The sequence below is a fragment of the Neolamprologus brichardi genome, chromosome 7 (genome assembly GCF_056152115.1).
Source record: "Neolamprologus brichardi isolate AB-2024 chromosome 7, ASM5615211v1, whole genome shotgun sequence".
In the NCBI taxonomy this organism is placed as follows: domain Eukaryota; kingdom Metazoa; phylum Chordata; class Actinopteri; order Cichliformes; family Cichlidae; genus Neolamprologus; species Neolamprologus brichardi.
The window spans coordinates 13,298,020-13,310,447 of record NC_142110.1 but is presented as its reverse complement, the minus strand read 5'-3'; the positions used below and the strand labels follow the sequence as shown (position 1 = coordinate 13,310,447).

At 43.5% G+C, this 12,428-nt stretch overlaps 1 protein-coding gene across 1 annotated transcript in view; it reads right to left on the bottom strand.

The window, feature by feature from the left end:
- The window catches only part of roraa (RAR-related orphan receptor A, paralog a), a 191,827-nt gene that overhangs the window by 54,348 nt on the left and 125,051 nt on the right, over window positions 1-12,428 (bottom strand). Inside the window, exon 2 of the mRNA XM_006789317.3 lies at window positions 5,885-5,914. Coding sequence (XP_006789380.1) covers window positions 5,885-5,914 — 30 coding nt within the window. The remainder of the gene's footprint in view (window positions 1-5,884; window positions 5,915-12,428) is intronic.

Below are 12,428 nucleotides of genomic sequence, written 5' to 3'. Positions count from 1 at the left end.
GCACGAAACTGTAGATTTTTATTGCTGAAAAATTGAAAAGAGTAGAAAATTGATTTTGCTCCACTTTCCTTTTGCATAACGTCTATGAAAAGACCAACAATATTATAAACACACTGATTAATGAAGAGCTCAGTGAAAGCTGAGGAAGGCACGTCAAATTATGGACCCATCATTTAAAATTTCCCCATCAGCATTAGTGAGGATCATATCTTATAGAGCTCTGTGACCTCTGCAGCTGTCACCCTCCATGAATCAAACCTTTCATTACATGCTGACACTCCTGTCCTATGCCGAATGTGTATACACCATAGGAAAGTGATGAGGCATTGGAAACCCGATGAGAGACGGCTAACCTGCGCTTTTGCAAATGCTGGTTGACTGCAGCGAGCGAGAGGCCAGCCGTGCCCTCCCAGCCATGCCAACTGCTTCGCCTGGCAGAAGCCACCATCCCAGCACAGCCCCTCGCTCCTTGGCCCCTTTCACCTGAGGCGGCAGACAGCCGGCATAAGAGAAATCGCCCGCAGCAGATGGGGCCACTTACTTTGGCTGGCCCATCCAAGCATTGTGTCCTTGTCACATGTCACTTACTCTTGTTTTCCGGTCTGACAACACTTCAAGACAGTGCTTTCGGTTTTGTGTGAGACACAAAAGGAAGAAGAAGAAAAAAAGGTGAGGAAAAGCTGACGAGGTGTCTCTTCACTCAAGCTCAAATTCTCTGAAAGAGCCGGCACCACGAGAAGAACCAGATTATGCGCCAACAAAAGCAGAGCAACCCCCCCCCGACAAGAAGCGGACTTGCACCCCTACGGCTCCCCTCACCACACTTCCCCTTAGAAAACACGCAGGGCCCCTCGGAGGTGATAAGACGAAGAGACTTTACATCCAGAAACTTATGCAAAGAAAGTGCATGCACAAAAGGCCATTTGCAATTTTACAAAATGGCAGACGTAATGCTTTTACTGAAAAATGAGGACCTGCCATATTGAGTTGGAGAGGAAAAGACAAGGCAGGAGGGAAAAAATAGAGAAAAATCATGTTGGCCTGGTTTACGACAAATAGATAGCTCTATTGATTTCCCTGTTACAGTGACTGTCCATCCCTCACTGTTGTGATTACACTGACCTATTTCAGAAAAAAAAAGCCATCTATTATAGATTAAACCAAAATGTCCAAAAAGAAAATACTCCCTTTGTGGAACAAACAAATAGAGTAAGACGAAAACATAACCTACAGTACACAGAGAGAGAAAAATATTGTGTCAATTTAAGCATTCAATGTTGCTGTGGGAGAAGAGGAAACAACCAGTTCTAGTACCATGCTGAGAATCAAATAACTTTCCAGTGAAATAGAGGCGGTGTGTTGTGAGGCCCTTTTTATTGTCAATTTCACATAACAGAAAAAAACCCCCACAACATTAACATTACACATCATAATGCCAATTTAACAAATTCAGGAAAATGTCCGGTAAGAAGAACAGATTATAATGGATTTCATAATCTACCTATGCAATACTCTGTACTGCATTGTGTTCTTCAGTGCACCACAGTACAGCGCGGTTCGGTGTTGTATGTTTTTGTGCTGATGATTCCTTTGTGTCTGTATGTATTGCTGCGTGCGCTCGTCCTGCTCCACTATGTCTGTAGCAGCGCGTCTCACTAGACTATCTCTCTCCGCTTAGCTCAGGGGACTCTGGCTGGCTGATCTTCATTATCAGCCCTAGCTTAACAATGTACTGGATGCACTTCCCACATGAGTGCAACTAACAAATCCCCACAGAGCTGAATCAAGGCAACAATGTGATGAAATACCTTCAAACAACCACTGAGCATGGAACACTGAGCTATGCAGAGACAACTCACACTGCCCTGGGCGATTCCACAGGAGTGCGCCTGTTGCCAAGCAAAATTAGACAGCAACTGGGACATATTATTCTCCTAAATTGGCAATGTACAGCACTATTAAGTACCATAAATCTCATGTTTGATTAGCTGAAAATACCTCGACTCACAGAGCCAGTGCATTAACATTTTACAACTCAGACATCCAAGCCGGATCTGCCATGGCATTTTTTTTTTTTAATAAAGTCGATTCTTTACAAGGGGAAAGCTGTCATTGTGTTATGTGAACACAGACTGCATTATTGGGATTAATAAGGCTGTTAGCATATTTTTAAAAAACATGTATCAGTCAACTTTTAAGAGTGTTCTGTAAAAAAAAAGAAAAAAAACCCCACACACAAAACAAAGACATGAAGTCTACAGACTCTTATAACTTTGAGAGCGCATCAATAGGCGATATAATTTCTCTGTAACTCGGGACTGAAAGCAGCGCAGAAGAGTCTGAATCATCGGGTTTCTTTTGGAACAGATTAGCCGTACTATTAGTATGTGAATGCACATCGCTGACGAGAGAAACTCAATAAAAGCTGCTAGTAAATAAATGATGATTCACGAGCGAGGCCATGTTTCTCAATCAGTGCGAGAAGTCTACCAACACAATGGAGATAAATATAGGGTGAGGGGGGAAAAGAAACGCGGGGCTCTCCAAAATGTATCTGTGGACCGATGAAAGGAAATCGTCTGTCTCCTTTTCTCCTTTCCCCGGGTTACATTTGTACTACTGCCTCCCTCTGGTTAGTCTATTCCCAGTCAGATATATTACACATAGACTGCTACACACTGACACTGGTATAATAATGTAAACACTGATAAATATATCACAATACCACGACAGGATTAATTAAGAATCATATATTTTTCGGCTAAATTGAGCAAAGAGTTTTCTACTTTTTAAAAATGTCTGTGCTGGCTGTCTGATGGTTCTGTTATTTAGATATATTTGGGTGTTATTATATTGTTATGGATGTTCTATTTATGCTTTCATAGATAAAGCTGTGCAACTACAAGTGGATTTGCAGATCTTTGTCTTGCTGCGAATTATGGTCTGAACAGTCATCAAACAATCAGTATACTGTAAATCTATAGCTGCAAGTGAGAAAGACAGGGAGGATTAGCTCTAAGTAATCAGGAGATCTGCTCTGTTCAAGCAAGAGCATCCTGTCCACACGACCTGCATGTGTATGTGGGAACTAGTGCTCTGCTATTCGAGCTGTGAGACAGGGACCCAGACTGCTGATGGTAGATTAGAGGTGAGACGCCTAATCTCAGTGTAATCAGCTACTGCATCTGAGCCTCCGCTCCACACCATCTCTCTCAACAGGTCCAAACAGAAAGTCATCTCACAGCAAAACAGCCCCGCTGAGGTAGAAGGAGGCGAAGAGACATATCTGGTGTCCGACATCAACGCAAGAGGGGGAAAAAGTGCAAAATTTAATTATCTTTTACTGTCACCTCTTCCTGACACGGGCAGTTTGAGACATAAAGATGGAAGGAGAAATGAAAGGGAAAAACCAACAAGAAATGTGCTGGTGGGGGTTATAGCAAGGACAAGTGGAGCCAGCAAAATCCCCCAACAGCATACAAAAGCGCTGTTGAATCAGACATTACGCGTTCGGGGTTTTCCTTTAATTTGTCACAAGTGCGTAAATCAACTGCTACTCGGAGAGTCCATAAAACAGATGTAAAACTGCCAGGGAAAGGTGCAGGAAAACCACAGCTGACTTCTTGCTCAGAACTGAAGCTTTGTTGTAAGAAGAAGTGATGGCGAGGGACAGCCCCTTTGAGGAAATGAAGAAAGAAAGGGGGAGACAGATAAAGAGGCTCAGACAATAAATCTATGTAAGTCCTGAATGGGGAGAGGACATTACAGTCAATGACACAATGATATAAGTATCTGTTTTCATCTAGAATACTTCACTTTCTGATGGCTCAATGATTAGTGATGAAGGGGGTTCGAGAGGAGAGGAGAGGAGAGAAGAGAAGAGAAGAGAAGAGAAGAGAAGAGAAGAGAAGAGAAGAGAAGAGAAGAGAAGAGAAGAGAGGAGAGGCGAGGAAAGGAGAGGAGAGGAGAGGAGAGGAGAGGAGAGGAGTCTGCCAGTGAACAGCTGCCCCTGTAATTTATATTGATGAGGGGACTGGCATGGCGGGGAGCTTCCAGCAGTTTGATCACTCAGGCAGAGTGGGGAGTTAGTCAGAGACACAGCCCATCCCTGTGGTCCGGGTTGGACCGAGAAGACCTCCTAAACACACACACAGAAACTAACATACTTGCACACATATGCACATGAAATCAAGGCTGCCAAGCTCACATTACGAGTGGCAGCGCGGACTGGCGTATTGGGGAAGCCAATGTTTTCACTCCGGGAACAGAAATAGATCTACATCTTGGCTATAACCATGCAGGGCAGAGCCATCTCCCTCATTATTACTCCACCAGCCATATAATCACCAGGCTTCTCAGACCGTCCGCCCGCATTCTCAATGACCATTAACTGGCCCTTGAACTTCTTCTTGTGCACGCAGCTCTGACGAGGCTCCACAGCCGCTTCCTGTCTGTAAGGCACAGCAATCAACTACTTGTTAAGGGGCTTTACTTTGATTTCCGCACATGGATAAGATTTGAATATTTCTCACTGAAATGAGACAGCGTAGTCCAGTCTCTGCCCAGGGCTTTGAACCCAAGACTCCTAAATCATGCTCTTTGATTTGAGCCCCCTTCCAGTGTAGAGGTGCTTAGCGCCGCACTAATTAAGATAGCGGGGTGGTGGATGGCGGGTCAAAGCGTTTCTGTTCTACCTTGAAGATATCCTGACACAAACATGAACACTGACACACGCATCAAAAAATAAATAAATAAATGAAAAAAAAATAGCATAGCCCCTCCAGACAAGCAAATAGCTTAACACACAATCGTGCTGCTGTTTTGACGGGGCTGTTTGAGTAAGGTAGAGCTGTCTAGCACTGAAGATCATATCCCTTTGCCCTGCTGTCTGATGTAAGAAAGAGCCGGGGTGTTTAACAGGGGGAGATGCAGCCTCTCACAATCTGAAACACTCCGACCGCTCTTACAGAAAAGCCCCCTGGCCTTCCCTCTCCACAAGTTTCATCAGAGTGATCAGAGAGAAAGGATAGCCTTCAGGGCTAGTTTCTTCCATTCACACAGTGGGGTATGAACACACATATGGATGTACACGCATGCACAGACACACTGCAGAACACCGCACAAAAGCGTTTTTACATGCTTTCCCGATTGCACTTCACATGTGTCAAAATACAGTACAAATCTCTTGGAAATCATTGATTTCTGCAGGTTTGACTGCTCATCAATTCTTCATAAGCGCACGGAAATTGAAAAGGCAGCGGTGGTAAGAAAAGGCTGTGTACTATTGTTGTATTGCACAAAAGGAGCCTTGCATCTAGCATGTGATACATGTGTCACATACAGTGTCTGTATCTTTCAATTTTAGTGATAGGATCTGCACTTGAAGAACACAAAGTCTGGTAGTTAATGCAGCCTCAGAGGTTAGAAACCACCACGCAACACCACATCCGTGTTTTTCAGCTGCAAGGCCTTGCAGAAAACAAAGAGGTGCTTCACCACGCTGTCTGCTTCAAATGTGCATGATTACCAAGCAGTCATAAGACTGCATAGCATTTTAATTTCCTCTCTGGGGTTATCATCATATTCTCTCCAGTATGGAGACGGAGCGATACAAAACAGTGAAAGTGGATGAACAGAAATCTAATTGAAGGCCTTGATTTATGACAGTAGTAGGCAGACAACAGCACGTTTATAGGCAATGATGAAAAAGAGTCAACATAGACACAAACATAATGAGCTCACCATCTCCACTATACATGAGGCAAGGGGTTGTTTGTTGTTGTTTTTCACATTAAGTATGGGATTCTTCTTTGAATTAAGTATCACTTTTACCATCTTAAAATTGTAGTAGAATAAAAACCACATTAATAAAAATTGTACTTACAAGTGTGCGTCTTCTTTGTTACTGAGATACCTGTGAAGAAAAAAAGCAAATAAAAATGAGAAAATATATTAAAAAAAACAAATAACATGAACTATTCACACGGGGCTCTTATTAATAACTTATAATATGATAACAGCAGCAAAGAAGGAAACCCTGCGTTGCAACAGATTGCAACAGACCAAGGTCACTTAGGTGGCCCTGGGTAATTATGTGTGTAGGCTGGTGTTTAACTTAGGGCCATTCTATAGCAACATCTATGACAAGGTGGCTGAAACCCCATTTTCTTCAGGCAGTGAATAAAATTTCAAACTAAAGGGAAAAAAAAACATTTGGAATGCTAATGTGTTGAGTCGCCTCTCCGATTGGGTCCGAGTGCATGACTAAGCCACTGGCCCTGAGGGAGATAAAGGCATTTTGACCTTAATGTTAGCTAATCCTTTATTTAAACGGTTTCAATACAAAAGGGATTTTTGAAGTTATTTTGTAAATAAATTGTAAGCCCTCCCTCGTCTGACCGGCTCAGGAGGCAAAGAGATGGCTCACAAAAACTCCCTTCTTAATGTGTGACAGAGTCTCCATTTTAAAAACTGTAACATGATCAAAGAGAGAAACGATTGGATACACTATAGAACAGATATAAGCAGTGCCAATGTGGGTACAAACGGCTTATAAGAGGCAGGCAGTCTGACCAGGTTGAGTCAAACCTGGGCTGTACTGCAACTGCAACTTATACTTCCCATCTTCACCCCTTCAGGTGTCAGCTCCTTGAGTGAGCCACTTTGGGTTTTTTATTTTTTATTTATTTTTTTGGCTCTGGCTCCTTCTCTTGTCTGCAACATTGGTCTAATGCCCCAGGAGCCTGACGCGGACAAGCACACAGCCAGCCGAGGTCCCCTGCGGCCCCTAAGATGCTCACGCTTTGCAGGACGAGAGCACACTAATAGATCCCACTTGTCATGCGGAAGCAATGGCTAATTTTTCTACAGCTTGCATTTGAAACTCGGGGGACGGCAAGTTGACATGATTCAATAACTCTCTGTGAAAAAAGGCGTCTGGCCAGAGATAACAATGTTTGAGACACGTTTGAGGGGAAACGAGTCAAAGTGCAACGAGGGGGAAAACAAATAAGCCCTTCGGTCTCCTATAGACATACACAGAGAAACACATAACTGATATCAACTCCACTGAGCAGGAAGAGGGGAAGCTGTCACCTAGGGGCCAGCAGTCTGTGATGGAGCTAGCATTGTTCCATTGCTCAGGGCCAAAAGCTTCTGTTCTCTCCAACTGTGACATTACGCAAGAAGAAAATAAACAGTACTCGAGTCTTAATTCTGCACTAAAATCAGATGACATGGGAGCCAGCAAGACCTGATGGTTCATTAAAAACCAGCAGTGTCAAAGCTTCTGTTCTAAGCTTCAGCTTATGCACAAGGCAGCTGCAAAGGACTGTATCAAGCAGCTAACCGGCTGATGGTTAAGACAACTCGTTAACCTCCGAAGGAACACAGTGGCTGTGCTTAGCAGAAACCGAAAGAGCAAATAGGGTGGCTTTCTGTCAGAGCCTACGCTACTGCATAAAACAGACACTTCACAGCTTTCAAGAGGAGTGTGGTCAATGACACATATAAGATATTATTTGATTTAAGGGCACGATATATCTACAAAATGCATAAAACATACAGAATATGCAAAAAGTTACAGAGAATTTAAAACAACTGCCTCCAGCTTTCATCCGTCATCTTCTGAAGTGTTAACAAAAGTGTGGTGGCCTGGCTGGAGAACTTAAAGTTGTAAACAACCCTTTGCTTTGTGAAATGTTTGTGACAGAGGAAGTGAAAGAAACAGCTTGTGTGAGGGTATGTATATACAGTACATGTGGAGGCATTCACCCAGCTTCAGCCACACAGACCACACTGATAATGTCGAGTAGATGCTTTGCTGTCGCTGACTATTTCACAGTCAAAGTCAAGAAGAAACCATTCACGTGAGGACGTATGCTTCTAAAACTCAAGTTTTCAGCGCTGCAGTCTGCCTGCCTGATCATTTTTACGTTGCTTCATTGCCTAGCTGATACACTGAAGCCGTCATGAACTCGGCGCAGAGCAGTTCTCACTCTTGTGCCTTCCACATAAATGCTTCATTAAGTCAACTCCATGCAAAAGAGGAATTTGCCATAAGAGGTTTTGGGGTATTTTCAGAAGTAAATCATTTTGTTTAGCTTATCACCAAAATTTTTGTGTGCTCATTTGGAACAACAACAACAAAAAAAATCATATGGAGTGCATTTCAAGCGTGTTTGAAAAACGGGATTATTTAAATCATCCTGCAGTTGCCTCGTTTTTTTCACACACAATAACCTATTATGAAACTTTTACTGATAGCAGCTGATAATATGCAGTCGGTAGAAATGTTTACAACATCCTTTTGGTGTGTGTTCTCACACAAACAGTTCCTAGAAACAGTTAAAAACAACAACAACAATTTCACAGCTTACTCGCTATCGGGTTTGTTACTGCCAATAAGCCAGATGTGCTGAAAATGACAAAAGCCAAAGACATATTGTGCCTGTAAATGTAAGTAAAGTGAGAGAAACACAGAAACTGGTAAGACAGCAGAGCTTGTATTATTTGCACTGTAAATAATAAGGGCTCCAACCAACTACTGTGCTACTCCCATCTACTTAATGCAGCACGCCTAATGATAACAAAACTACTCCCACGGTAATATTTTCCAGGGTGCTGATATAAAACTATCACCATACAGACAAAGGCTCATCCTTCCTGTTGCTATGCAGGTTAGAAGAAGTAGGAGGGGAGGTTAGTGGGCCCACTTCCTCCTCTATGTGTCATTCAAAACCCTGTGATTGGAGGTGGCAAGGAGAAGGGGCCACAAAGCCAATGAATGAGTCAGGCGGTGAGAAAGAAGGAGTTAGCTCTGGGCACTGACATTGGCAATGCCTGCCAGCTCCTGTCTTCTCCACTGGATGGCAGGTTCAGAGGTCAGTCTGGAGGTGAAACTCTCCTTGGCTGATAAACAGGCTGCTATAAACAGACGTATAGCTTGTGGATTTTCTTTTCTAAACATCTACTGTGCGCGTTTATGAGCGTAAATAGAAATTCAAGTTAAAAGGCTGTTGCCTGTGTGAACTTGTAGCTGAATTCCAATTTCTAAATTATACATTTGTCACAGTGGAAGGAGGGACACTCTTCGCTGCCTTTGATCAGTCATACTTTCCCCTGCCTGGGTAAACAATTCAGCATTTGTTCTCATGAGACACTGCCTATGCTATAGAGGAAGAGAGGTACCGTGCAAACGACTGGAGGTTAGCCTCCACCACATCTATCTGCAGGGGGGCACACATCCTGTAAACATGCCACTTAAACAGGAGGAGAGTGAGTCGGGGGTTTGGCAGTCACAGCGCTGCAGCCGGCTGTGGAGTGCGGTGCCATCGCAGGCGACTCAAAGTGACAGCACTGTAATGAAGTCTGAGGCACACGGCAGGCTGTACGTCATAATTTCAGGTTCCTTAAAGCCTGACAGGGAATGATTATCATGGATGGTTATTGTCACCCTGCCTCCCTGGTAGACGAGGCGTGCTCTGGGGTTGTTGCACCATGACATTCAAAGTTACAGTCTCCTTCATATAATGGAGCTGTCCTCTCAGCGCGCTAATGGGAGCGATCCATTTAACCTGTGCCAGAAACACACAGACGAGGAAGTTCCTAATGCGAGGCCTCTCCCGTGGGGACGTCACACTCCCCCCCCCCGGCTGCTCCCTTCCCGCTGCTTGATTCATTGACTGGTGCTCCTCACTTATCCTCATTCACTGTTCAGTCTGGGGAGACAGGGAGGCTCGCTTCCCGCTGCCTGCTCCACATGCCGCTGCTGCACGCCCGCCGCACACAAGGACGGCGCCGCCGCTGCAGACCCAATTGCAGTAGGAGCCAGTGAGGGTCCAGTGAGGGACTGGCTAGACACCTACTGGAATTACGGGTCAATACCATAGGCCTTGGGAATGCTAGCAGTATCCACGCTCCACAGTTAATGAGTTAATATGGCCTCGAAGATAGAAAAACACAGATCATAATGGAACGTTTGCTTATTGTCTTAATGACGGCAGCTGTATGGGACTGTTAATTTTAGGCTACTCCTGAGGTTGCTGGTTAATAATGGTGGGTAAGACGAACATCTTAAGAATGATCGATGTGGTCGCGTTCAGCGGTCCATCTCTTGACTGCTGCTACCTGCCCAATTAACAAATTGCTGCTACATTCCTGAGAGAAAATAATTAGAAATAATTAATGTGTTGCTCTTCTTAGCCATCACAAAGCTCCGACGAGCGGCTCGAATCGTTTAGGAAACGGGATCTTTGGAGCTGTGCTTTTAAGAAATTCAACAGTGGTACAAATTCAGGCTTGGAGGAAATTAGAATATTCAGTGGGCTAGGTGACTCATTTAGGTAGTCAGCAATCCATGAATGCATTAAAGGGGGAAAAACTAACATAGTGGGTTAGACAGTACAAAGCGCTGTTAAAAGCATAAAGATATAATGCAAGGTCGCTCTTAAATTAATGCTCGTCTCATCAAAAGTCAAAAAATGTGGTTTAGCTGATTCAAGAACCTCAGTGCTCCTCTTTGGCAGTCTTTCTGAAACTTTCATACACAAAGTCACTTAAACAATCCGCCCCTTTTTCTGTGACACACTTAGACTTATTAGCTATTATACAGCTATAAACTATACATGCAAAAATCTAATGATTAAAAAAGCACAATGATTCTAATCAGCTGCCCCCTAATATACTAAAACACTTAATCCATGGAGAGGCCAACTCTCTGGGGAGGCCCAAAGAAAAATGACTTCTCTGTCTCCAGGCGCTGTTATTTCTGGTCATTTCTAATTGGTTTTAAATAAAAGCAACCACTCTGAGACTCTACAGGTTACTTCATTGCATCACTATGGAATTGTCTGCAAATAGAAGATATACATCCAAATTAGTTTTAGAGGACACTACAACTGTCTTTCAGAAGACGAAAGAAGAAAGGTCAGGAAAAAATAAAAGGATACGTGAAGGTGGTAGATCCCAAAGGAAGAGCGACATTATCAGGATGACCCTGAGATCGGAGAAGCCCTGGCTGACTTGAGGCTTCGTGTCAGGCGCACCTCGACCCTTACAAATGTCCCCCAGGTTCATGTGCAACATCTCCCCCAGAGCAGTTCTGCATTGCTAGGCCTGCAAGTCTCCAGGTGAGTTCTCAGTGCTGTTTGGTGGCTCGTGAATTATACATTGCAGCAGAGGAATTGACGTGGCCCAGGAGGGCCAAAAAAACAGCAGGCATGGCTTGGAGGCAGAATGAAGACTCTGATGGAATTTTAATTGTACCGCAGGGAACGCTGCGATAAGTGCTATTGTTATTGGTAAGACACTGCTGCACAGGTTAAGATGAAAAAAAATGACAGAATCCAAAACTGTGTCCACCTTGACACCAACTCTGTATTCTGAAAAGACCGGTACACGCATTGTGATGGCAGATCCATAAAAATATTTATATAATTTAGATATCATTTAAATGAAAATTGTAGTGTTTGGATCATGACATTGTTTTTCGACGATTATATTTTTTCCATGATTTGAATCTTTCTTACGGGCCACCTTCCAGAGCTGTTTACCCTCCATCGTGTATTTATGTGTCCTCTTTACTGATTGGTGTTTAGACCTCATCCGTTTCCTTTATGTTTAATGTTAAATGACTGTTTTTTTCTTCAAATAGCACCCAACAATAAATATACAGAAGACTGCTTATTACTGAATGACGTTACTGTTTGTTTTTACTGTTTTTTACTAACATGTGTGGCTGCAAAGTCACAGCGCTCTATACTTATGGACAACATGCACAAAAGCCCAAGAAACGTCGCAATGGGGGAAAAAAAGGGTCAGGAAACATCGACAAATACACAAGAAACGGCTCAATCTGCAACCGCTGAGCCATCCAATTCAGTTAGATTGTTTTGCGACTTAGTACTGTACTGCAGGTAAAAAAAAAACAACCCAAAATGGTTATGTTTCTGCAGCTCTGATGTTGTTCGTTCTGATCTTGGCTCTAACATACTATTCAGTAATTCTCCTCCGAGTGCGGGCTGGTCCCAGGGGGCCTGATGGATGCAGGAAAGCCCTGGGCAGTGGTCAGAGAGAGGCCAGCAGCACAGGCAGGCCTCTGTGTACTCTGTGCGCTGTCGGTTCCCAGCCCAGCAGTAATCTCCCAATGATCCAGCTTCAACCACACATGAAACCCAATAGCCTTTCAGCCCGCACCATAAATAAAGACAAACCACATTCAGCAGACCACCCTGACTTACTTGACTGTTACGGAGTTGCACAGAACAGCACGAGAGACCACCACCGGTTGTGTTTACACTTATATATAAAGGCTCTAACTACATAAAGTTTAAATAGATACCCTACTCTGTCAGAGGGATGCTTATTTCATGCTCCTCCATAAAATAACATAATCTAGCCCATTCTTTAATTTTTATTTACACAGTGCG